Genomic DNA, 26,088 nt, shown 5'->3' with positions numbered 1-26,088 from the left:
CTCAGTGAATGACGTAAGTAGTGACCATGATATTTTCGGCCAGTGCTGTGAAGACCATACTTTTAAATCAAACTTTGGGAAGGCTGGGCTATAGAACATCCCACTCAGCAGTTGCCCTTTGCCTCTGCTTAGGGAAGCACGTAAAGTTCATTGTCATTTCACCTTCAGTGTTGAACTTGCAATCTTAAAGGAAAGTGCTGTCAATGAAACACTGTGGACAGTTACCTTTAAAACTAGAGGTTAAATTTCTGAAAAAAAGCAAATGATACAAAGGTTGGCAGCTGTTGCACAAAGGTCTTCTGGCTTTGTTACTTTGAATGAAAGATTCATTTTGAGATTTGTCATATTATCCAATGAAGCGAGGCTGAAGTATTGCGTTTTTTCCTGAAAAACCAAAAGCACAGGCTCTTCCACCATTTATTGAATACTTACTAAGTGCAAGAAATTAAGGGAGACTAATACAGACTAAGATCTCTAGCCAAGGGTGTGCAGATGTGCAATGATGATAATAGCCAACATTTAGTGAGTGCTTACTATGTGCAACTAAACACTTGATATTTATTAACTCATATAATCCCCACAACTCTTAAGGAAAGTACTATTGTCTCCATTTACTGAGCAGGACCCGAGAGATTAAATAACTTGCCTAGACTTACCTGAGTTGGTAAGTGGTAGGGCTAGACTCTAAACCTAAGTAGTCTGCCTCCAGAGCTGGGTTCTTAACTGGGCGTTTTCTAAAATATTGCCAACAAGATACAGAAGCATAGGAAAGACAGACGGATTTTAAGCAGACTGAGGGTTAAAGCAAAGCTTTATGGAAGACGCATTTGCTCTGGATCTTGAAGAGAGGGGCTGGGGAGGAAGGAACAGCCTGACTAAAAGAAGACACAGTTTGAGTACCGGCCAGCTGACGACAGCAAGATGTGGTTGAGTGCCCGCGTGGGAGAAAAGCTGGAGGGGGAGGCCGCGCCTGGATCCGGAAGGTCCTTGAGGACCAAGCTCTCAGTAAGGGAAGGGGAGCAAAAATCTCAAACTGTAAGGGTGGCAGAAAGGAATTCCTGGACACTTCTCCAATTAGTAGGATGGCCCCCTGTCTGAAACCAAGGCAGGTGGCCCACTAATATTTCTCTCTGGGGAAAACAGCCGATCGAGATGGTCAAGGTCGTCCACGAGGGCTCCAGAGCTGCACGTCCTGGCCCAGGACTCACGTCCAGTGCGCAGAGGCCGGATTTAGCTGCCAACCGAGCCGGGCCAGGCTGGGTCAGGAATGTGCGTACTCCCGGGCCTGGCAACGAGAATACCAGCTTCGCGGGTACTGGAAGGCCAGTCCTCCAGAATTCCCGTCAGCTACCTCTCTCTGGCCTCTTGGCCCTTGAAGGTCGAGGAGGCCACCTCCTCGCTACGCAGCTTGGCTCCTCCCCTCAGCCCCGGGAGGGCTAAGGAACAACGGCCTCAGTGATAGGAGCATGCTCTGCCAATCAACCCTATCCCCGCCCCTTCCCAGCCAGCGTACGTTGCATTGGTTGCATCATTACCGGCCTCAGATAAGAGTCTTTTCTTTGACTGGCTAATATCATCCCCGCCCGCCTGTCTTTTTGAGTCAGAAGCTCGCGATTGGTTAACCGCGTTGCCAAGCTCCGGACGCGGCTCGACCATTGGAGGCCGCGGGCCCGCCCCCGCCGGCTAGGTGAAGGTGAGAGTCTCCTCCAGTCGCCGCGGTTGGACCGGACCGAGAGGATCCAGGCGCTGAGTGGAAGCTTTCAGTCGACTCCTGCTTTCTAGCTATGGCGCCTCCATCAATCTTTGCCGAGGTTCCTCAGGCCCAGCCGGTCCTTGTCTTTAAGCTAACTGCTGACTTCCGGGAGGATCCGGACCCCCGCAAGGTCAACCTGGGAGTGGGAGGTAAGGATGCAGTGCCTAAGAATGTGAGCAGCGTGGGAGTGGAGCGGGCTATGGGGACCTTAGGAGATGCCGAGGTCTAGCTTGGAGATGAGGCAAGATCCCCGAGGCTTAGTTCAACCTGCCCCTTGTTTATGGAGTCCCTGGAAAAGGGAGATGTATCTGTGAACACACAGAATAGGTGTAGCAGTCAAGACACAAACTCATGTTTTCTGATTCTGCATTGTGTATTCATTGTGTATTTCACTGCATTCTTTTGCCTCTCAAGAAATGGGGCAGTCAGGGATTGAAAGGAGAAGGAGAAAAATAAGCCTGATAGGCTTGGAGTCCTGGCTACAGGGGAGTGGATAAAGGAGACCTCTTAGCCCTACAGAGCTCTGGTCTGGGTCAGTGAATATTTGAGTGACTACAAGGTATCAGTCGGGTACTTTACCAAGCCTTGTTCAGGAAAGACTGAAGCTTGGTTTTAGCCCCAAGGAGATTAAAATCAGCAGGTGTTAAGTGAAATAATAAAGATCTAAAATGCTTCTGAGACAGGATAATGCTCCCTTGGGATCTGGGAAGAATGTTTTGGCTGTGGTGGGAATGGGTAGAGATGGTGGAAAAGAGAGGAAAGAATGTGGACAGTAGAAGCTTACTTTCCACACATCCTTGTCATCATTTCTTGCGTGTATTTCTTGGACCTTGGACAGCTGAGAGCATTGGGTTCTTTTTTTATTACTACCAAGAAAAAGATCTGGACTGGAGTGCCTCTGAAGTTCCTTTAACTCTTAATCTTCTCTGAATTTGTTATTTCTATCAACGTCATTGGGATGCTTGCAGCCGCACCGACACTTACCCAAGGGCATACAAAGCAAGCCAAGGAAAAGAGCATGAGTAGGATCGTGTTCTGTGCTAGGGAACAGACAGAATAGAAGGACTAGAAATTCAGAAAGAGAAAAATTGAAGTGTTTTGTAGAAGAGAAGAAGTGGCAAGAAGGAGATTCAGAATCAGGTGTCCCACAGTGATTCTGTTCAAAGGATCTGTTAAAGTTTTCACCAGGGAGTATGGAGTAGGGGTGAGGAAAAAGCAGGTAATGGGTACATGGTAATGAAGCAGCAGGTAATGAAGCTGGGTAATGGGCACATGGGCATCCATTATATTATTCTCACAACTTTTGTATATGTTTGAAATTTTCCATAATAAAGCATAAAAAGCCAGTTGTACATAGTTTCACCCACAGAGGGAAAGTGATGCTTTTAGCAGGCAGCAAAGTGGGGGTGATATTGAAAGACCTTGAATTGAATTGGAATGAGCACTATTCAAGCTCTTAATTTAAAACCAATCCAGAACCTCCAGATATTTCTTCAGAGCTGGGTATAACATGATGAACTAGTATTGATGTTAATCTAAATACATCGTTTTAAAACTTCAGATTTTATTTGCTCAGTTACCTTTGAACTATCCTACAGGCTTTTGGTGAGGATTAAATGCATTTAAAATGCTTAGAACAGTGTCTTGCACCTAAGTAGGAGTTATGTAGTACTAGCTATTACTGTGGTTGTTTTGGCATTTCTTTGGGTGGGTCACATAAAAGATGTTTAGTAAAAATTTTCAGCTCAAGAACTGCAAAATGAAATAACCCTGGTTCAGAAATATATTGCCCATGCAGAATTAAGTACCCTGCCAGCTAAGGCCAGAAGTGATTGACTCAGAAGCGCATTCTGCGGCCCAGATTGGGGTCACTTTAACTGTGAAAGTGCCTTTGTCATGTGAGAACTGAGGAATTCTTTCTCTTTATTAGAAGCAAATGGTTTAAGTGGTTAGGATGACTCTGGAGGGTTGTTTATTACTATTACTGTTTTAGAGGTAAGAAAGCTGAAGCCCAGATTGATGAAACATTTTGGTGCAGGTCATAGGCTGTAAGTGGGAGAGCTGGGATTATAGGCCATGTCAGGTACCTGGGTCTCTGTCCCCTTCTCTATTTTGGGCAGCTTCAGGTGGTGCAGATGGAGCCAGTGCACTGTAGTGAGAAGAGTGAGAAGACTTGGGTACAGGCCTGGGTCTGTAGTCCAGTGATGTGACCTTGGGAGTGTTATTTAACATCCCAGGCGGGACTCTGTCTATGAAGTGAGGAGCCAGAAAGGAATGACCTTCCTCTAAAATTCTACTCTTAAGATTCACAAGCATGTTACATGACTGTAATATAGGATAATAATGTTACTGATCTAATCAGATGACTTTGAACTAAATAATTATGTGTGAAATGTGACATATAAATGAAAAGTGCTATATAAATGTTATTTTTATTGATCACTGTGACCCATTTTTTTTTTTTTTTTGTGGATAGTAAGTGTTCAGATAAGGGTCTCATTAAAGTATAGTATTGTGAGAAGTCTCTTTATGGCTTTCTTATGTCCTAGCTCTGTTTATACACATCCCAAAGTATATCCTTTGTGAAGGAAATGTAATTAATCTTGCCGACTTTGGGGAAGATGCTTTTTTTTTTTCCTCTCTAAGTTAAGATAAAGCCTAATGGAAGTTATCCAGTTCAAGTTCTAGTGACGCTGGGCATTTAAAATGAGCTGCAACTCTAATCTTGTTAGCTCATTCCACTTGCAGGTAGTTTCCCCAGGAATTTTTCTTGCTGTTACTATTTGCATAATTTCCATGTAGTAACAGAGCAGAGCATCATATTTTCCAGTGTTGAATATGATGCTAAGTTTCAGAACTTTAAGGGCAGGGGAAATATGTGTCTAGCCTGATGTAGCCTGAAGCAAGACATTTCTTCACAGACTCCAGTCCGTTTATCAGGTAAACTTTGTTTTGTTCCAGATAAACTGTGCTTGATTTTATATTTGTTGTTTTTAATGTGGTTTCCTAGCATTTTCAAATAAAATTGTGGGTGAGATGTGCTGTATCAAGTACCCCCGGCCCTTTCCCAGGGACCCTAGTTGGAGAAGGACCTTAAAGAGGCATATGTTCATGGGCTCTTAGATGGGGATGGATGAGGGAAGGGGAGGTGATGGTTTAATCACTTAATTTTCCATGTTCTTCTGGAAATTGAGACTGCTGTACTCACCTGAACCTGTGTGACTCCTTAAGAGCTGGTCCTTGGGGAGAAGGCAGTGGTGCATGGAGTTGGGGTGGGTGTGCTGGTAGAAAGACCTCTTGCACAGTCAGTCCCCTGGGGCCTGCTGGCTTCAGGCTTTCCCTGAACATCTCTTGCTCATTAGAAAAAACACAGGGATCCATGCACTTAATAGTATGGCAGCCTAGCCCTTATCATCCTATGATCTTGGGGAAACTTCTGGCCTCAGTTTCCAGATCCCTAAAATAGAGATCATAATATTATTTTGTGAGTTGTTATAAGACTTAAATGACAGCTGTTTTTTTTTTTTTAAAGGTGAAGTGTTTAGCACAGTGCCCTGTATGTACTAAGTATTCAGTAAGTTCTTGTTATGACTGTGGCTTCAGCCACCGTCCATGTCTGTAATTATAAAACCTTTTTCCATCCTGTACTACTTCCCTGAATGCTGGACCCATACTTGCTACAGTTTGCTGGACACGTTGTACAACCACCTCAAATTCAGTGTGTTTAGACAACACGTGAATTCTACCCTCCCCCCCCATCTTTTCTTTTTCTCTTCTGCTTACTTGGTTGCCCCCTCTCCCACCTCACCCCCACCAGTCTTTATTCAGACTGGAGAGACTTTGGAGGTCGTTGGTGACACTTTCATCAATTCTACATATATTTATTTGGTCATTCAGTTCAGTTCCGTTCAGTCGCTCAGTCGTGTCCGACTCTCTGCGACCCCATGAATCGCAGCACGCCAGGCCTCCTTGTCCATCACCAACTCCCGGAGTTCACTCAGACTCACGTCCATCCAGTCAGTGATGCCATCCAGCCATCTCGTCCTCTGTCGTCCCCTTCTCCTCCTGCCCCCAATCCCTCCCAGCATCAGAGTCTTTTCCAATGAGTCAACTCTTCACATGAGTTGGCCAAAGTACTGGAGTTTCAGCTTCAGCATCATTCCTTCCAAAGAAATACCAGGGTCGATCTCCTTTAGAATGGACTGGTTGGATCTCCTTGCAGTCCAAGGGACTCTCAAGAGTCTTCTCCAACACCACAGTTCAAAGGCAGCAATTCTTTGGCACTCAGCTTTCTTCACAGTCCAACTCTCACATCCATACATGACCACTGGAAAAACCATAGCCTTGACTAGATGGACCTTTGTTGGCAAAGTAATGTCTCTGCTTTTCAATATGCTATCTAGGTTGGTCATTACTTTTCTTCCAAGGAGTAAGCGTCTTTTAATTTCATGGCTGCAGTCACCATCTGCGGTGATTTTAGAGCCCCCAAAAATAAAGTCTGACACTGTTTCCACTGTTTCTCCATCTATTTCCCATGAAGTGATGGGACCAGATGCCATGATCTTCGTTTTCTGAATGTTGAGTTTTAAGCCAACTTTTTTACTCTCCTCTTTCACCTTCATCAAGAGGCTTTTTAGTTCCTCTTCACTTTCTGCCATAAGGGTGGTGTCATCTCCATATCTGAGGTTATTGATATTTCTCCCGGCAATCTTGATTCCAGCTTGTGCTTCTTCCAGCCCAGCATTTCTCATGATGTACTCTGCATATAAATTAAATAAGCAGGGTGACAGTATACGGCCTTGATGTACTCCTTTTCCTATTTGGAACCAGTCTGTTGTTCCATGTCCAGTTCTAACTGTTGCTTCCTGACCTACATACAGATTTCTCAAGAGGCAGGTCAGGTGGTCTGGTATTTCCATCTCTTTCAGGATTTTCCACAGTTTATTGTGATCCACACAGTCAAAGGCTTTGGCATAGTCAGTAAAGCAGAAATAGATGTTTTTCTGGAACTCTCTTGCTTTTTTGATGATCTAGCGGATGTTAGGTTCTGTCTTTTCTTTTCCTCATAAGTTTATCGTGAATGTCTCCCCTTTTGTTTATCCCTGTGGCTGCTGCCTTAATTTAGGACATCATTATTTCCTTTGTGGATTATTGCAGAAACCTCCTTACTTAACCATCTACCTCGGTCCTCCTTCCAGTTTGTTTTCCATCATGTCACTCAAATGATTCTGTTTAAATGTACGGCTGTCCATGTCACTCACTTAAATGCTTTCAGTGGTTTCCCCATTGAGACAGTGTTCCTTAGAAGAGACTCCCAAGACTCCTTGAGCCATTCCTTGCTGCTTCTCCATGGATCTTATTTCCGAGCCACGAAAATGCAGATCCTCATAAACCTCATCTCTCCAGGCCCCTGGGACCTTGCACAAGTGTTCGCCCTGCCTGGAATGCCCCCTTTCCTTGTCTGTCTTTGAAACTCTTACCATCTTTCATACTCTGTCTTTTGTAAAATCTTCCCTGATCACTTACAGGAGAATTAAGGACTCTATGCTGTGTTTCCTGGGGGGAGACCAGACAGTATCTTGTTTTATCTTACTCATCTCTGCATAGCTTTTTCTAGTCAGTGCCTGGTTCATGGTGGATTCAGTGAGTACCTGTCAAACACATGAGAGAATGAAAGAATGAATGAGAAGCTCATAGGTCCAACAAACAGGAATAGAATCCCTCTGGCAGAGCAAGAACAGTGGTTGTTGATAATGCCTCTTCCTCACTGCTCTGATCAACTCAGAGTGACTGCAGGACAGTTAGGACATTCAGCAGGACAGTTAGACAAGGCATTGAGAACAAATCTAGAACTGAATCTGGGGGAGCCTGGACAGTGAAGAAGGAAGCAGAGGTGTGAACTGGCCAATTTCTCTTTTGTCACAATATGGACCCAGTGCCTTCCTGCCTCCAGTCATATAACAGGATTTTTTTATAGTTGCATGGAGTATGTTTGTTACTGGTAAGAGCATTCATATTAGGACTTTTTCTTTATTTTTCATATTTTATTTATTTATAATACATGATTTATAAATGACATGATTTACATGATTTATAAATCTATGTAGCATAATTATATAATATATTAATAGAAATCTTCTAAACATAGATGGGAAGCATAATAGAATTAGTTTTTCTATGGGCACCCATATTCTTGTACATCTAAATAGTATCCCCTCAGTGCTGTAGTCTGGATATACTGCTATTGCCCAGAGTTTTCTGGAAACCTTCTTTTCTAGAGCATGTTGGACCCACAGAGGAGGCCATCTTTTTATAGCTGTTCTCCATTCATATTATTCAGTCCATTCACCTGCCTACTCTGCTGGGCATAATGCAAGTACTCTTTTCAAAGATTAAATTTATGTTCAAAGGATGAAAATATGGGACTATTGAGGATATGCAGAATAATGAGACATAATAATGCCTCTAAAGACAATTCCAAGAGAATAATTCCAGGAATATTTAGAACAATGGTAGCATTGTGATCATAGATGGGGTGATCTCTTTCAGGGACAGTGATTATTTGAGAGTAAGTTATTTCGGTATCTCTTTGAAAAACCAGACCAAACCTCGCCTGATAAAGCAGGATTTTTGAACTCGTTGAAAGGGAGTTAGTTTGGTGGGCCAGTGGGTCTCGTGTGACTGATAGGACTGTATTGTGCATCAGATTCACCTACCCAGAGACTGGTTGTTGATTCGTGGCTGTGTCAGTTTGGAACTCTGTTCACATTTTTATTACTGGCTTGATATGCTTATCAGATTTGCAGATGACACATTCCTGGAGGACAGGGTTAGTGGACGGAATAGAAGACAGACACAGAATCAAAATATCTTACTAAGTCTTATTTGTTGTCTGACTTTTGATCTAGTGATTTTACATCTAGAAGTTTTTCTAAGGAAGCCCTCATGAATGTGTATAAAGATACAGAAATATTCGTTACCTTGTTTATATTAGCAAATAATCAAAAGTAACACAAACAGTTACTAAATTATATGTAGAAAGGAATATTGTCTAGCCACTAAAATTGTGTTGTAAATGGCTCATGTGTATGAAAAGTGCCCAAGTACTTCTATGCTAAGAGAAAGGCAAATTTAAACTACGCTGAAATAGCATTTGCACTTTTAAGTTGGCAAAAATTCACTCAGTGGCTGAGGATGTGGGGAAGCAGACACTCTTATACACTCATGGTAGAAATGTAAGCTGATAAAATCCCTAACCTATGGTAGGAATGTGTGACTCAGACAGTGTAAGAATCTGCCTGCAACGCAGGAGACCCGGGTTTGATTCCTGGGTCAGAAAGATCCTCTGGAGAATGGAATGACTACCCACTCCAGTATTCTTGCCTGGAGAATGCCATGGACAGAGGAGCCTGGCGGGCTGCAGTTTATGGGGTCAGAAAGACTCAGACACAACTGAGCAACTAACACACACGGTAGGAAAGTAAACTGATGGAATCCCCATAAAAAAGCCCAGGTGGCCGTGTCTATCAAAGCTACAGATAACACAAAGTATGCTTAAAGGTAACATATTTGCATTTAAAAGGACCGTATTCTTTAAACTGTTCATCGATCGCTACCAGTTTCTTCCAGTCAGTTGTCTTAACCATATTTGTCATGTGTTGGAAGTGAAAATCGGTTGAAAGTAGTAAACTAATGTATACCCTCAAAAACAACAACGAAGCTACAAATACACATACTTCTCAACCTACTCTTCCATTTTAAATCCTGCCTCTTACAGCTGTATTTACGTACATGTAAGATGACATATGTACAAGGCTCACTGAGGAATTGTTTTCTAATAGCCAAGGATTAGAAACAACTCCAGTGTCTATCAGCAGGAGTCTGAATAAACAAATTATGGTGCATTTATCAGTTATGCAGCTCTAAAAAGAATATAGACATAGTACAGAGATTTAGGTAGTTAATGGTGATGAAAGATATTCATAATATACATTTAACAAGTGGAAAAAAGCATGCTGAAAATTCTATATAAAATTGATACATAATTTATAAAAGAGTATACTCATGTAAAGTTTGGAAGGTTATACACCAAAATTTTTATATTCCTCATCTCTGGGTGCTGGAATTACGTGTTAATTATAATGTTTATTATTTTGTTTCTAGGCTTTTCTAAATTTTCTGCAATCAAAATGTGTTGTTCAAAAAACATCAACTACCCTAAAAAGTGATTAGAAAAAAAAAAAGTCAGGGATTAAAGCTGAGCAGAAATCAAGATAAGAATTATTTAAAAAATGTCAGTTTCACCATCCCTTGCCAAAGTATAGGCTTATTGGAGACCTAAACATTCCAGCAGAAGCAAATTCCTGTCAGGAATCCTGCTCAGAGAGGTCACTGGCTTGGATACAGGCCAAAGCAGCTGTCCTCTCAAGCTGTAATCTCAGAATGATCGTAAGGTACTATAGGGAGAAAAAAGTCAGTGATAGGGGTAACCCAAAGTAGACTGAAAATAATTGTAGCATAGAAGAAATGCTTAGAAATGTGCTTTAATCACTATTAAACGTTATGAAATAGTTAAACTTACATCAGTGAAAGTGTGAAGCTGAGGAAGTGAGTGGTAAGAACAGTCAAATTGGTAAACACTGGCTGTTATCAAAAATCAGCAAGAGGACAAAGATGTGTTTAAATTGGATGTTGGACGATTGTGTAACCAGTTGTTGGAATCTTCAGTCACAGAGTGTCTCCTTGCCATCTGTCCCATTTCTGCTTTACAGTTCCTCCCTCTAGTGCCCTCTTTCTCCGTGTTTGTGTTTGCAGGTGAGGCGTTCATCTAAAGTAGCACCGAACCCTTCTCCTGGGGAGATGCAGAAAGAAGGCGGTTGCAGGGCCAGTGGCCTGGAGACCTCAGTGCCCTAGTAATATTGACATAGCTAGCATTTGTACGCTATTTTTAATTTGCTAAGTACTTTTGTGTGTACTCTGTCACTCAGTCAGACTCTGTCATATCCCAGTTTTATTTCAGCATTCTACCTGTTGGAGGTAAGAGCTGTAATTTCCAGAAGGATAGGAATCACATCTGTCCTTCTGCCTGTCCAGCACCTAGTCTGGTGCCTGCTGAAAGCAGGCAGTGAGTGAGTGAGCAGCACAGTTCTGCTTTGATTGGAAGGTGGTAGAACTCCCCCTGTTCACAGTTCCAGACTCTTCCTTGGATCAAGCCTAAGGCTCCCCTGTTGTATGTCTCTTTCTTGTGTCCTAGCTTATCGCACCGATGATAGCCAGCCCTGGGTTTTACCAGTCGTGAGGAAGGTGGAGCAGAGGATTGCTAACGACAGCAGCATAAACCATGAGTATCTGCCCATCCTGGGCCTGGCAGAGTTCCGAACTTGTGCTTCCCGCCTGGCCCTTGGGGATGACAGCCCAGCTCTGCAAGAGAAGCGGGTGAGTTTTGGGTGAGGATCTGTTTTCTCTTTAGAAGCTGTGAGGGTAAAAAGAGGTTAAAAATTAGGTATCGTGTCTATTGAACTGTCAGTGAATAAGGGTTTAAAGAGTGTGACCTCAGGAACCTGATTGTGGAAGTAACATGCTTTTGTATAACGCATAGGTTCTTTAGTTGTACACTTTTGCCCAAGAAATGGTCAGATTTCAGCTGCTGGGTTTGAAGTAGTCAGTGGGAATATCAAGCCAAGGGAGTTTAATGGAATGATCAAGACATCAGGGTCTGGATCCAGCTCTGCCACTACTTTTGACCAAAGGCAGCCCCTCCAGCCCCTACGACTCATCTATGAGTTAGAGAAAGACTAGTTTATGGTTCATGGTCCCATAAGGAGTATTTGCATAGGGAATCATTTAAGGGACCTCTGAACGCCCCAAATTCTGAATTTCAGAATTCTGTGTGTATGTGTATTCCATACCTTTAATCAGAGTTTCTGAAGGAGCCTGTGGCCCTCCAAAGTCTAAGAGCCGCTAGTCTAGATGCTTGAAGATCCTGCCAGTTCTAATATTTGATTCTTCTAGTCTTAATCTCAGCGTCTCTCATTTAAGTGCTTCCTGGTACATAGTCTATGTGTAACTAGAGATACATGGAAGAATACATTTGGCGAGAGGCTGTGTGTGACAGAAAGTAGTGTGATAGAGATTATCAGTGTTATAGGAATCCAGGGAGAGAGACTGGTGGAGTCTGGAGGTGGGGCTTGAGCTGAACCTTGGGGAATGAGACCAGGGCTCATTCTGGTTCTGTACTCTGACTCTGTTACCTAGGTGGTTTTAAAAGCATACTGGTGGCAGGATCCCATACCAGGCTTGTTATCCCATACCACCCTCCTCTGCCCTTTTATTTCCTTTCCCTCCAATTCCTTCCCTTCAAGGGTATTTTTAAAAAGCTCCTCCTTGTGACTCCAAAGGACAGCCAATGTTGAGAACCATAAAGTGCAGAGGAAGAGAAAGGAATATTTGTCTAGAACACTAGGAGTCCAGGGACAAAGGTTGGAGGTAAACAGGTCTGGTGCTGCTGCTGCTGCGTCACTTCAGTTGTGTCCAATTCTGTGCGACCCCATAGACAGCAGCCCACCAGGCTCCCCCGTCCCTGGGATTCTCTGGGCAAGAACACTGGAGTGGGTTGCCATTTCTTTCTCCAATGCATGAAAGTGAAAAGTGAAAGTGAAGACGCCTCTTAGCGACCCCATGGACCGCAGCCTACCAGGCTCCGCCGTCCATGGGATTTTCCAGGCAAGAGTACTGGAGTGGGGTGCCATTGCCTTCTCCGAAGCAGGTCTAGGTTGTAAAAAGACCTACCTGAGTAGAGCTGGGAACATGTTGGATAGATCAGGCAGGCTGATTTGGCAGCCAGGGCAGGGGAAGCCCCTTGAGGGTTTGCGCAGAGGAGTTACCCAATAAGGGTATTTGAAGAAGATAGACCTGGTTGGAGTGTAGGAGGGGGATGAGCTCAGGTTTTTGCAATAGTCCAATTAGGTATTGTGCAATTTAAACCAACTGCCCTATTGCTCTGCTGGGCCAGTGTCAGGCCATTAGAGCAGCCTTCATGCAGGTGCAGCCTTCATGTATGACAGGGACCATGTCTTGGAGTCATTGATTTATTCTCATGCTGTCACCCACACGCCCTGATAAGCACACGGCAGGGTAAAATGAACACTGCTCACTCTTAGATAATGGAGGAGACAGGGAGGCTCTGGATGAAGATCTTGGGATTCAGATTAATGATTAGGTAAGTATCAATAATTAACTTGATGAGGGTTTTATCTGGATTGGTATGAGAGACTGTGAAGGAATACTGATAGACATAGGATAGAAATGGTAGAGATTATGGTTAGCATTGGGCAGTTGCTCTGAAAATCCAGGGTTTCCACAGAGGAAGAGAGAGAGTCCCGATGAAGTTTGAAAATAGGGAACTTTGGTAACTGGGGGTGATCTTTTGAGAGATGGTTGATAAATTAGTTTAAACTCAATTGTTAACAAATGGAAACAGAGATTCTGTGTTGGCAAGCTTCTTCCTCCAAGACTGTACATTTCGTACATGCTTGTTAACTATGCTGGCAGATAGATGCTCGTTCCCCTGCCCAGTGTTCCCCGTTTTCCTCACTTAATACCCAGGGCTGTTGCTGGTGGAACAGAGCCCTTCCTCTTAGTCTAGTTCATCCTGTGTTGTGTTTTTGATCATAGAACAACTTTGAATGGCAGTCCGTAAACATTTGAAGACTTTTACTCTCTTTTTTTGGTAATGGTTTAGGGTACCCTCTTGGCATGTCCAACACCCTAGGTACCCATTGATACTGAGTTCTGAGTACTTCCTCTTTCCCTGAACCTCCCCCAGGTGACTATCTTGTTCAGCCCATTGTCATCCGATTGGATTCTCATAATAGCCTCTGGCCTCTAGTCTCTTCCCCATTCTAGTGTATAATGCACAGTGCAGCTAGAATGATCTTCCTCAGCAAAAAAAAAAAATAAGCTGATCCTGTCACCTGCTTCCCCTGTCACACACACAGTGTCTCCTCCATTATCTACAGGGTAAAATGCAGACTCTGCCCTGGGCATGCTGCGTGTTTTGTAGCCAGGCTTCATCCTGTTCTTCCAGTTAGTTACTCTTGCTCCCAGGTCCTGGCGTCCGAAGAGCCTGCTGTTTTCTAGACCCGCTGGGCCCTGCCATGACTTGGCACTTTTGCCTCAGCTGTTCCCTCTGCTGGGAATGCCTCCTTTACTTCTCAGACTCTCCAGTCCCACCTCCAAGTCCTTCAAGGCCTCATTATTTCCATGTTGAATCCTGAGCTCTCTCAGGTGGAGCTAGCTATTTGAGTGCTCTGAGTCATCACAGGACTGCATCGCTGGGGAAATAGCAGTGCTTTCTGGATTTAATGTACAGTTCTGTAAGCCTGTCCCTCCCACAGACCCTAACTTCTTCCAGGGTAGGAGTGATGGCTTATCTGCTGACCTCGTAGATCTTCAGCACTTAGCTCCTAGCCTGGCACCTCAGAGACCTCAGATGTTTGAGTTCCCTCATTCGCTCAGTTAACAGATGAGTGCTTACCACTAGGCACTGTTCTAGATGCTGGAGCACAGTGGTGACCAAAACACCCCAGGGTCTCTGCCTGGCTTACAGTTTTGTGGGGAGAAACCAAGATTAAACATAATAAATAGGAGCACAGTATAGTATATTGAAAGGTGATAAATGCTAAAAAAAAAAAAAAATAGGGCAGTGGAAGGTGTATTAGGAGTGCTGAGGGTTGGAGTGAAAGTTTAACTAGGGTGGTTGTGGTAGAAATAGAAATGACATTGGAGCCAAAACTTGTAGGAGTTGAGGCATGAATGAAAGAAGGAACCAGAAAACAAACAGTAATCACGTCTTTTCTTAGACTGTTCTCAAGATTTCACATTACCATGTCCGTTAACCACTTTGAGGAGCCCTGTTTTCTAGACTCGTCACCGCCTCCTACTGCTTTTCCATCTTCAGATCTTAGAATCTGGACTAAATGTCCAACTTTCATCTCAGCTGATAAACATTTCAGCTTCTGAAATTACTGGGCCCCTGCGGGTAGGAGGTCTTGGAACCATGAGATGGCATCACAGTTTCCTGGCTTGGACCACTGCCTCTCGGAGATTTGGGGTTTTCTCTGTGGCTCTCACCTTGTTATTGTTGTTCAGTCGCCCAGTAATGCTTGACTTTTTGCGACCCCATGGACTGCAGTGCGCTGGGTCTCCTGGTCCGTCACCATCTCCCGAAGTTTTCCCAAGTTCATGTCCATTGCTTCGGTAATGCCATCCAGCCATCTCATCCTCTGATGCCCTCTTCTCCTTCTGTCCTCAGTCTTTCCCAGCATCAGGGACTCTTTTTCTTCATCTAGTTCAGTCCATGTTTATTTAGTGCCACGTGCCAGATACCGCCCAACTAACTGGGGGCACCCAGATCAACACATCATAGCGTTGACTACAAGTGGCTCCTAAACGGCTCTCCTGCTCCTCACAGGGAAGTCATTACATCAGCAAATCGTGACCTTGGACAGGCGTTCTAGAGCCAAGTAGGGATTCCTTCCGGCAGTGTGGCTAAGTTGGGAGTACAGATTATACACTGGCATAGTTTTCTGCCAAGTCCTAACTGCATTTCTCTTGTTCTGGATACCCCTGTTTAGCCACCCAGGCCCCATTGCCTGCTCCCTTTGAAGTTTGCATTTATTTTCTTTGCTATTATGGTTTTTTCCTTCATACCAAATATAAGACTTTCTTGGGCTTTAGAGCAGTTTGCCAAAAATCAGTTCACAGAATGATCAAATTGACATACTATTGATTCACCCAAAGTTTGTTCCTGCTAGTTGTCGGTACAGTTTAGAGCAACTAGCGTTTCACTGAATTCATCTAGCGTACAATATATTTTTAGAGAGAATGATAATTTCTTGAGAATTTGATATGTCACTGTCATATACATCATGAATGTCAAGGATTGGTTAATGTTAGTGAAGTGGGTTTATCTCTTCCAAACGTTTTTAATCTAGTGTACTGACTTTCTAGGGAAGCCCAGTTGGCTCAGTGGTAAAGAATCCACCTGCCAAGCAGGAGTCATGGGTTTGATCCCTGGGTGGGGAAGATCCCTGGAGAAGGAAATGGCAACCCACTCCAGTATTCTTGCTTGGGAAATCCCGTGGACAGAGGAGCCTGGCGGACTACAGTCCATGGGGTTGTAAAGAGTCGCTCATAGCTTAGCGACTAAACAGCAACAGTTGACTTTCTGACTTCTCTTAACGAATTTGCTTTCTAGAGTGAGAAAGGGTGGAGTTGGAAGCTGAGCACAGAAAATAAAACCTATGCCTGAGAATGTCTTCACTGATATCCACATGCCCCTGTCACATATCCATGGTAACTTAAAAACCCTATTCAAGGGAAACCTTGCTCATTCGTATAGGAAATAACACGCACGGTGCTGAGGTGTTTGAAATACGAAATAAGGAATAAAGTTGACATTCAACTTAGTTGATGAGAAATGAAAAAAAAAATGTACATTTGGGTTACACGACCCTTGGTAGCCATTTGCACAAGAAATCCAGGTAGATCACACTGTGAAGCCGAAACCTTTAATGGGAAAGTCTGGTGTTCGGGGGCGGGGGTGGGGGCGACTCTTGTGAGGAGCCGTGTCGGATGTGCACTGACCTTTTCCACTCGCATCCGAGGCCTTTGCTTCTTGCAGTGGACGCCGTGCTCCATTCCTTGTTTCCCTGAATGTCAGTCTCATTTCTGTTTCATGTTTCAGTGTTCTCTCACAGATGCTCAAATCTCTGAATAAAAATAGAGCAGTGGGGAATAGGAGCGACAGTTGGTATCATTGCATGGTTCCGAGCTTACAGGGGATTTCTGCTCATGATTCAGTGTTCATCATGACGTGGCTGAATCAAAATTTTTTCAAGTTGTTTTTAGGATGTCTCCATTGGTTCTTGTTTTACTGAGCATTTATATCAGACATAGCTCTATTTTTCTCTCCTGTTATGATGGTCATTTGGTGACCATTTTCTTTATCTAGCAGACTTAATATTTCTTTTCTCTCGTTTTTGAACATGAGAGAATCAAAGTTTAGTGACACATATACATGGGAGAGGCCTAGGAAAACTGACTCACTCCTATATTTGTTAATAATCACATATTCAAGGGATAACTCATTTGACCAAGGGGTATTTTTAAATGTACTCTTGGATACATAGTGTTTATTAATATTTATTTGGGACATTAATATCCATATTCATGAAAGAGAGCTCTCTTTTTTGCTTTGTCATCTTCTTGCATTGATCTTATGCTAGTTTTTTATTTATTTATTTTATTTTATTTATTTTTTTTTATGCTAGTTTTTAAAAAAAAAAGATTTTGGAAGCTTTTTTTCTTTATCTACAAAGATTTGTTTTTTTCCTTTTTTTGTGGAAAATTTCAAACATATATAAAAGTAGATAAAACAATGTAATGAACAAACCCCCATGGATCCATCAGCTAGCTTCAACAATGGTTTATATTTGGTCACCCAAGTGGAATTATTTTACAGCAAATTGCAGAACATCTAAATATAATTTTTTAGTTATTAAAAAATTTCCAACTAATGCATGAATAGATTCTCCTTATCTTAAAAAAAAAGAAAAAACATAGATTAGGCCAAAGTCCCTTTGACCACTATTCCACCTCCTAGCTCCCTCCCCAGAGGTTGTCGCTGTTATTACATTGGTACGTGTACTTCTTTGTCGATAGACTTCCTTATGTGATCTTTTCCTCTCTTTTCTTCTTTAGATATTTAAACAATATGTAACTTATGACATTTCTCCAGTTAGAATTGTGAAAGGGCAGGATTAAAGATGTTCAGACAGAACAACAGAAGTGGGGCCCCGTGACTAGATGTAGACTGAGGCGATCTGGAAGTGTGCCCAGCTCTGCTGCTCACCAGCTATAAATCCTCTGGCAAACCACTTCTCTGAGTCAGTTTCCTCATGTATAAATTGGGGATCTAGTACTTATTTTATAGGGCTGTGTGAAGGTCAGATAAGTATGTGTGTGAAGTGAAAATCGCTCAGTCGCGTCTGACTCTTTGTGACCCCATGGACTATACAGTCCATGGAATTCTCTAGGCCAGAACACTGGAGTGGGTAGCCTTTTTCTTCTCCAGGGGATCTGCTCAACCCAGGGATCGAACCCAGGTCTCCCACGTTGCAGGTGGATTCTTTACCCTCTGGGCCATCAGGGAAGCCCAAGAATGCTGGAGTGGGTAGCCTATCCCTTCTCCAGCAGATCTTCCCGACCCAGGAATCGAACCGGGGTCTCCTGCATTGCAGACTGATTCTTTACCAACTGAGCTATCAAGGAAGCCTTTGTGTGTGAAAGTATTTTGTAAAAGGCAAAGTATAGGACTTTAATTATTGCTCAAGTGAGGGCATTCTAAGCCTGAGGAGAGAAAAGTAGTGTTTGCATAGTACCTTTGTTCTATGAGGACATTTCTAAGGATTAATAAGCCTTCATTATAGCGATGAGAAGGGGCATTGCAGATTGATGTTGATGGCAAGCTCAGAACATTATTTTACAGGCTACTGTTGGAGGGCAGTTTTGATCTTGGGATGGGTGCAAAGGAATGAGTTTGCCTTGAAGGCCACACTTCACGTGGCCTAGGTATGTCCTCTACCTCTGTTCAGAGGGATGCTCCCTTGGGAGTCAGACTTCAAGACTGCCTGGGTGAACACCTGGCCTTTCCGCTCAATAGCTGGTAACTGAGGAAAGTGCTTCACTTCTCAGCCTTTGTTGTTGTTCAGAAGATCAGTCGTGGCCGACTCTTTCCAACCCCCTGGATTGCAGCCCGCCAGGCTTCCCAGTCCTTCACTATCTCTCAGAGTTTGCCCAAACTCATGTCTATTGAATGGGTAATGCCATCCAACCATCTCATCCTCTGTCGTCGCTTTCTCCTCCTGCCCTCAATCTTTCCCAGCATCAGGGTCTTTTCTAATGTGTCAGCTTTTCCCATCAGGTGGCCAAAGTAGCTTAACCTTAGTTTCCTTATTTGTAAACGTGGGCAAATAATACTTCTTCGTGTACCTAGGACATTTTATAGAGAGAACACATTTAAGGAAGTGCTCATCATTACTGTATTTTCCCTAATGTTATCTGACCTCACCCTTAAATGACCAGCAACCCTGCTGTCTCTCTTTCAGGTAGGAGGTGTGCAGTGCTTGGGGGGAACAGGTGCACTTCGAATCGGAGCTGAGTTCTTGGCGCGCTGGTACAATGGAACAAACAACAAGGACACACCCGTCTATGTGTCCTCGCCAACCTGGGGTGAGTCCTGTAGCTGTAATGAGAGGAGAAACAGAGGAGCCAGGGGAGTTATCCCCACAAGTCTCACCGCTTACACTGAAAATGTATGCCAGCCCTGGATCAACTAACGGTGAATGGCTTGAGCAGCGGATTATGGCAGGACATGGGTAACCTGATGCTTAAGTTCAGATTGGCAGTGCTTTTTCCCAAGAGTCTTGGCGAACTTGTGTTTTAGTGAATGTTGGACCCTCCCGGAGGAGGGAGATCCCTCTGCAGTGGGGTGTAAATCAGCATGACGACAACTGGTTGAACTTGTTCTTGGTTACATTCATTCCTCTCCATCTTAACCTCTCACCTCGTGTCCCCCAGTAGACGTGGAGCCTGTGACGGCCCTGGATGCTGCCTTGTGTCCTTTCCGTTTATGCCTCCTAGTGTTTGTAAAACATTTAACATTTTACCCCTTTGCTTGCAGAGAATCATAATGGTGTCTTTATTGCCGCTGGATTTAAAGACATTCGGTCCTATCACTATTGGGATGCAGCGAAGAGAGGACTAGACCTCCAGGGTTTCCTGAATGATTTGGAGGTGGGTGATTAGAAGAGAAAAAGTGGACAGAATGCCAAGGTTTCAGGCAGAGTGGGGGACAGTCTTTGGATCAGTTGATAAGTGAAGAGTCTGAGCATCCTCCCCAAGCCGGTGCTCTTTTCTGAAATGGCACTTAGGAGGGAGTGCCTGTCCTGTGTGCCCCTGACTCTGCCCCACCACGTCCCTGCTGGTGTCAGAGCTGACATGGCTTCCTTCTCCCCAGAAAGCTCCCGAGTTCTCCATCTTTGTCCTCCATGCCTGTGCGCACAACCCGACTGGGACTGACCCGACTCCGGAGCAGTGGAAGCAGATCGCCTCCGTCATGAAGGTAACTGCCTTTTCAGAGCCACTCTTACAGTGGTGTGTATTAACAGTTGATGTATTCAAAAGAAGTACCTGTTTACTGAAGCATTTGGAAAATGGAGAAAAGCCCAAAGAAGAAAGTAAGTATTAACTATAAATTCCATTACCCAAAGAAAGCCGCTGATAGCAATCTGATATACAGAATGTCAGGCTCTTTTCTTTTTCAATATTTTTAGTGTAGTTATACATGCTTAAGTGTGTCACATTACACATTGATTAAATCACCTGATGGTTGTTTAGAGCCCAGGTTTCTTATTCTTGTGAACAATATATGTAATAAACCTTTTTATGATTTCTTTGGGATAACTTTCTACATTGTAATTTCTAGCTCAGGGAGTGTGTGTGTGTGTGTATTCATTAACGTATTTAAAGAATGCTTCTTGATAAACTGTTATGTACCAGGGGCCATGGGCGTACAATAGTGAGCAAAGCAGAGGTGGTCCCACCTTCAGAGAGTGTGGCCTGTTCGGGGAGATGCCGTGTTGATGGGGTGCCGTTGAGGCACATATCCCAGACTTTGGGGAGTGTGTGTCTTTGGGAGGGCTGATGGTAGCAGAAGAAGCTTTCCTGGAAGAAATGGTTTCCCTGTTTAGCTTTGAAGGATGAGGATAGGTTGGGGCTGACAGGGAAGGAAGTTTCCTACAGAGGGAAGAACACTGTCAAAAGCCCAAGACAGAGGTCTTGGTCTATTTAAGGAAGAGAAAGTAATTCTTGCTATGGGCTAGAGTTCCAGGGGAGGGGCTGAGTGACAGGCCAGGGGAGGGGCTGAGTGACAGGCCAGGCCCTGCGCTGAAGCCTCAGACTTGATTCTGAGGGCGGTGGGGAGCCCCTGGAAACCTTTGATATCCTGGAGTGACATGATCAGTTGTGCCCTGTTGGCAGAGCAGCATCATGACTCTCTAGGACTATGTACTTAAAGAAATGAGCTTTACTGATGTCATTAGATTTGTTGGTTGGTATTTAGGTGAACAGAGAAACAGACATAAAGTGGAGTTGGATACAGAAAGGAAAGATGTAGGAGGAACAGACAGAATGAGATGTTCCTTCCAGGCATCATTTGGGGAAGGAAGGCCTGTGTCTGAGGTTGGTTCCAGGAACATTTCCTGCCCTGACTCGCTTTGCTTCCTTGCAGCGCCGGTTTCTGTTCCCCTTCTTTGACTCGGCCTATCAGGGCTTCGCATCTGGCAGCCTGGAGAAAGACGCCTGGGCCATTCGCTATTTTGTGTCTGAAGGGTTCGAGCTCTTCTGTGCCCAGTCCTTCTCCAAAAACTTCGGGCTCTACAGTGAGTGCTCTCCTGCGTTACAGCCCAGCCACCCCGGCCCCACCCCCGCTGGAGCCCCAGGGCTGACACCTGTCCTTCTTTTTAGATGAGCGTGTGGGGAATCTGACTGTGGTTGCCAAAGAACCAGATAGCATCCTGCGGGTCCTTTCCCAGATGGAGAAGATCGTGCGAATTACATGGTCCAATCCCCCAGCTCAGGGAGCACGGATCGTGGCACGTACCCTGTCTGATCCTGAGCTCTTTAATGAATGGTAAGGGGCTCACGCCCGATGGGTGAGGGGTGGGGATGCAGAACAGAGATTGTCCCATTACATCTCACTGTCTCTTCCTTTTACTTTGGCAGAGGCAGGACAAAACTGCTTGAGCCTCTTTGAGTGTCAGTTATTTCTCTAAAATAGGGCTGGCATCTACATGTGTGTGTAACACAGAATCAGGAATGTAGGGAAGGAGGCCTTGGGTGAATGGGAGTTTCCTCTCCTCTCCCGCCTCCCAGGCTTCCTCCTCTTAAAGTCAGGAAATACAGGGAGGGATTTCTGTTAGAATAGCATTAAGTTCGTGCAACAGTTTGGGGGCTCTTCGTTCTTATCTAATTTGTATGTATTTTATCCTATCCTTGAAACAGAGTAATTGTTGTGTAGTAGCTGAGTCTGCAATCTCTACTTAATTAAGCCTGATAAAATATATTATTCTGTCTTGAGCAGCACCTTGCTGAAGTGTGAGTTAAAACATAAGTGGTATTACAGCCAGTCTACTGGCCATAAACTCCATCAGTGAATATAGTCCTTCCCTTCTGTCCAGTAAGTCCATGCCTCTGGTCTCCTTATCTACCCATCCAGGCATCAACACACCATAATAGATAGGTTCTGACTCTGTTTTTAGCTTATAGTTTAGATGACACTTAAAAAATGTTTATGTTGTTGTGTGCCATCTCTGCTGCCTGTGTTGGTATTCATATTGCTGTCCACTCAGGACAGGTAACGTGAAGACAATGGCAGACCGCATTCTGACCATGAGATCTGAGCTCAGGGCACGATTAGAAGCCCTCAAGACCCCAGGAACCTGGAACCACATCACGGAGCAGATCGGAATGTTCAGCTTCACCGGGTTGAACCGTAAGTGGCCCGCCCACCTGGAATGCTCACCACTGGACACGGCACTCCTCACAGGCAGTGTTCCTGGGCTTGGCTCCCTGAGCCGTCGCCCATTTGGTCAGCCAGACTTTGGACTGGAACTAGTTTGATTTTCTCAGTGTGGCACCCCCCCCTCCATCTCCTGGACCCCTGGGGTTTCAGAAGAGCATTGTTGTGGCCCACTGTCCTGATCATAACTCAGATATCTTCATTTTGGTGGGCTCGGGAAGTGGCTCAGGGCTGACTGGGAAGTAATAGGATATGTACCTTGGAAGCTTGATTTATGAAACGTCTTTTATAAATGCTCAAGCACCTTTTGGCTTGTCCTTAATCTTAAGTATAAATATTACCTATGATTTTCCAGGGACTTAATTTCTTAACAGGTCTTTCCTAGTCTCCAAGCATTGCCTAGGTTATAACATTCTGTCTTTATAAAAAAGAACTTAGATTTGTAGTTGGAATTCAAAGCCGATTGAAAGTCTAGTAGGCAGCCTTACATGATCTTGGTCAGCCATCAGTGGAGCACATCAGTGATGGGCCATCCCGTCTGATGAGAGAGGACGCGTCATTTAGTAAATTATTCCCAAGCACCTCAAGTCTAGCCACTGTTCACAGGGTGCAGATATGACCTCGGGTGGCACTTGTGTCCGAGTGGCTCTAGAGACAGATATGTGCTTTTGGGTTGTAAGGGAACTGTCAGAGGTGCTGGTAGGTCCTTTAAACCAGGGCCATCAGTGCACCTGTTTGAATTGGGCTCAGAAAAAAATTGGTAGAGATTATAGAGATTATATTTTGTAGACCCACAGAGATACTTTGGGTAAAATGAGGCTATGTAAGAAAGTAAACGGATAGCTTAATTAACCTTGCGTGTCCTCACCATCCTGATGTGGGGAATTAGTACACTGGGCTAAGGAAAATCATCCTTATACAATTTTTAAGATATTAAGTGTAGTGGAAATGGTAGTAGTAGTAAAATGGAAATGGCTTAGTAGTAATATTCTGAAAGCTCACAAGGTGGAGATGTCGTCCCATAAAATATCCATATTGTCCTGCTGTCCAGCGTAGGGACTTAGTTTTATTATGGATTGGAAAATGCTGAGAACAGATGTGGGCTTATAACATAAAGCTGTATATGTAGAACTTGGCATCATTTACCCACCCCTCCCTTTAAAAAAAAAGAGAAGGGTTTTTTTTTTTTGTGCTCCCAACATTTTATTAGGAAAACTTTTACACATACAGAGAAGTTGGAGGAATTGTACAGTGAACTCCATGTGCACACCACCTCGTTCTTACCGTTCTCATGTTGCAGAGCTTCCTTCACTACATTTCATCTATCAGAACAGGGACTTTCATCCTGAAATGATGTTTTTAAAATTGTGTATGTTACCCTTTTTCTAGGGAAGGAGTCCCTAACTTTTACTCACTTCTCAAGTGTGGTACTCCCCTCCCCCACAAAAGTAGAGGAGTTTCATTTCTATTTAAAAAATGAAAGTGGAAGTCCTGTATCCACATCTACCCCTGGGGCATGGGCTTAACAAGCATGCTCTGTTGGGAGTTACAGTGCCTACCTCAAAATTCCAGATCCAGTGAATAGCTGTGGGCCTTGGGAAGGTCGTGTAGCTTCCATCTATGCCATCTGTAAAAGGGGGTGATAACTGAGCTAAGATAAAGGGAGTGGAGCACTGCCTGGCACAAGTGCTTGCTCCTCTAATGATTATGATTTTATTACCACGTTAGTCTGCTTGGGCTGCTGTAGCAAAATGCCGTCGACTAGGTGGTTTAAACAAGAGGTTTATCTCTCACAGTTCTGGAGACTGGGAAATCTGAGCTCAGAGTGCCAGCACCATCAGGTTCTGGTGGGGTTCTCTTCCTAGCTTGTAAATGGCTGTCTTCTTGCTGTGTCCTCACATGGGGTGGAGGAGGGAGGGAGAGAAGGGGAGAGAAAGAGAGAGCTCGTCCATGAGTAGGCTCTCTGGTCTCCTCTTAGGAGGTCACTGCTCCCATCACACATGCTTACCCTCATGACCTCATCTAAACCTGACTCCACTTCCTAATACCATCATATTGGGGGTTGGGGCTTCAACATATGAATTTTGGGGGGACACATTCAGTCCATAACTATTAATATTATCCTGTTCTCTCAAACTGATGGTGTCTTAAGGGTGCTAATTACTTAAGGGGAAAAAAATCACCTAAAATCCACTAAATGGCTTTTACAATAAATCACAAAAGCTCTAGAGATTATGGCAGAAAGGAAGTACAGACAGTCCCTTCCCATTTTGTCCACAAGCGTTTCTGCAGACTCAGGGGAAAGCCCTCCTGTGTGTGTGTGAATGACAGTTGAGATGCGCCAGGCCTGAGAGGTCTGTGCAGTTTTCAGCCTGTGAGTTCACATACACAACATTTATCCAGTAGCTCTCATCTCAGGGCCTTGTCCAGTGTACTGTGAAAATGAAGTGTCAAAGGGAAGTTGCTCTAGGTGCTCAGAGTTAAGCAAATACAGTTGAAGAAACAGATAAATGAAGCGATTCTTAACAGTTTTTCATATCGTGGGTTGGTCTTGAGTCTATGGGTTTGGTTGGGTTGATGGGCTATCCCAGTGAATGTAACATTCAAGGTTTGATGGACAGGTAGTCCCAGATTAAAATTCCCATCAGGAAAAACCATGTTAAGCTTTCTCGGGATTAGAAACTTAGCTCATGAGAGTAGCTTCCAGAATCTGTTGAGCATTAGTTACTTCTTGCTATGCCAACCTAACAAAATAACTCCTGTTGTTTTGCTTCTCTGTGAAGGGGGAAAGAAGGAAATTGTCACTATAATGGACTCTTTAGACCTCCATTGCTTAAAGGATTCCTTCTGCTCTGATTATATGTCTTTTTTGGTTTTCAACAGCCAAGCAGGTTGAGTATCTGATCAATGAAAAGCACATCTATCTGCTGCCAAGTGGTCGGATCAACATGTGTGGCTTAACCACCAAAAATCTAGAGTACGTGGCCACCTCCATCCATGAAGCAGTCACCAAAATCCAGTGAAGAAACAGCACTCACACCAGCACCACCAAAGCGGTCCTCTGTTTCATGTGTTCCCTGCCTGCACAGACCTGGTTGTAAACATCACAACTAGATTAGGGACTACTGAGGGACAGAGACGGCTCCTCTGGTAAAGTGGCTTCTGTTTAAATTGGCCCCTCAGGAAAAGCACATCTCTTGAAAAGAAATAGGGGCCTGGGATTAGAGCCATTTTGGAGGTCAGAGCAAATTAAGGTTTTTATTTGAAGAATAAAAAGGTACTTTGATAATGAAACTTAAATGTCTTGCCCCCTCGCTGGAATCAGGAGTACTGCCCGTGTCACTCACGTGCTCCTGTGTGTTGGTTTACTTCGCATCAAGTCGAGTCCCAAAGATGAAGTTGTCTGAAGAGCCAAGTGTGACTGTGGGTGTTGGCTGTGTCATTAAAACTCCTCATCTCGACCCAGAGTGTCTGTCTCCCTGCTCTTTCTGCATGGTTGTGTCCCTAGCCCTACGCTTGAGTTCTTTAGGGTGACCAAGGTAAGAAATGTATTTATGTCTCACCCACACCTTTAACTGAGATGGAAGTTTCACAGAACAGTGTTCACCCTTACTGTGCGTAGTGGATTCCGTCTTCTGTTCTATCAATCGTGTTCCATTTCACTGAAGTAATAAAAGTAAAAGTGCTGATCGAA

General features: G+C 44.0%; 1 protein-coding gene across 1 annotated transcript; it reads left to right on the top strand.

The window, feature by feature from the left end:
- Positions 1–1,659: 1,659 nt before the first annotated feature.
- Positions 1,660–26,088, top strand: GOT1 (glutamic-oxaloacetic transaminase 1). The gene is made up of 9 exons (XM_061403068.1): positions 1,660–1,902; positions 11,007–11,188; positions 18,922–19,045; positions 19,497–19,609; positions 19,833–19,937; positions 21,105–21,255; positions 21,341–21,506; positions 22,225–22,367; positions 25,278–26,088. Exons 1-9 carry the CDS (start codon positions 1,785–1,787, stop codon positions 25,415–25,417), a joined length of 1,242 nt encoding a protein of 413 aa, XP_061259052.1. The 5' UTR covers positions 1,660–1,784; the 3' UTR covers positions 25,418–26,088.

This window comes from Bos javanicus, chromosome 26, assembly GCF_032452875.1.
Source record: "Bos javanicus breed banteng chromosome 26, ARS-OSU_banteng_1.0, whole genome shotgun sequence".
NCBI lineage: Eukaryota > Metazoa > Chordata > Mammalia > Artiodactyla > Bovidae > Bos > Bos javanicus.
Note: the sequence above shows the minus strand (reverse complement) of the source record. Positions and strands in the feature narration are given on the sequence as shown.

Coding starts and splice junctions, on each gene's coding strand:
- GOT1 (XM_061403068.1), top strand. CDS start 1,785: ATGGCGCCTCCATCAATCTTTGCCGAGGTTCCTCAGGCCCAGCCGGTC. Junction 19,046..19,496: donor TGTGTCCTCGCCAACCTGGG/GTGAGTCCTGTA, acceptor CTTTGCTTGCAG/AGAATCATAATGGTGTCTTT. Junction 19,610..19,832: donor GTTTCCTGAATGATTTGGAG/GTGGGTGATTAG, acceptor CCTTCTCCCCAG/AAAGCTCCCGAGTTCTCCAT.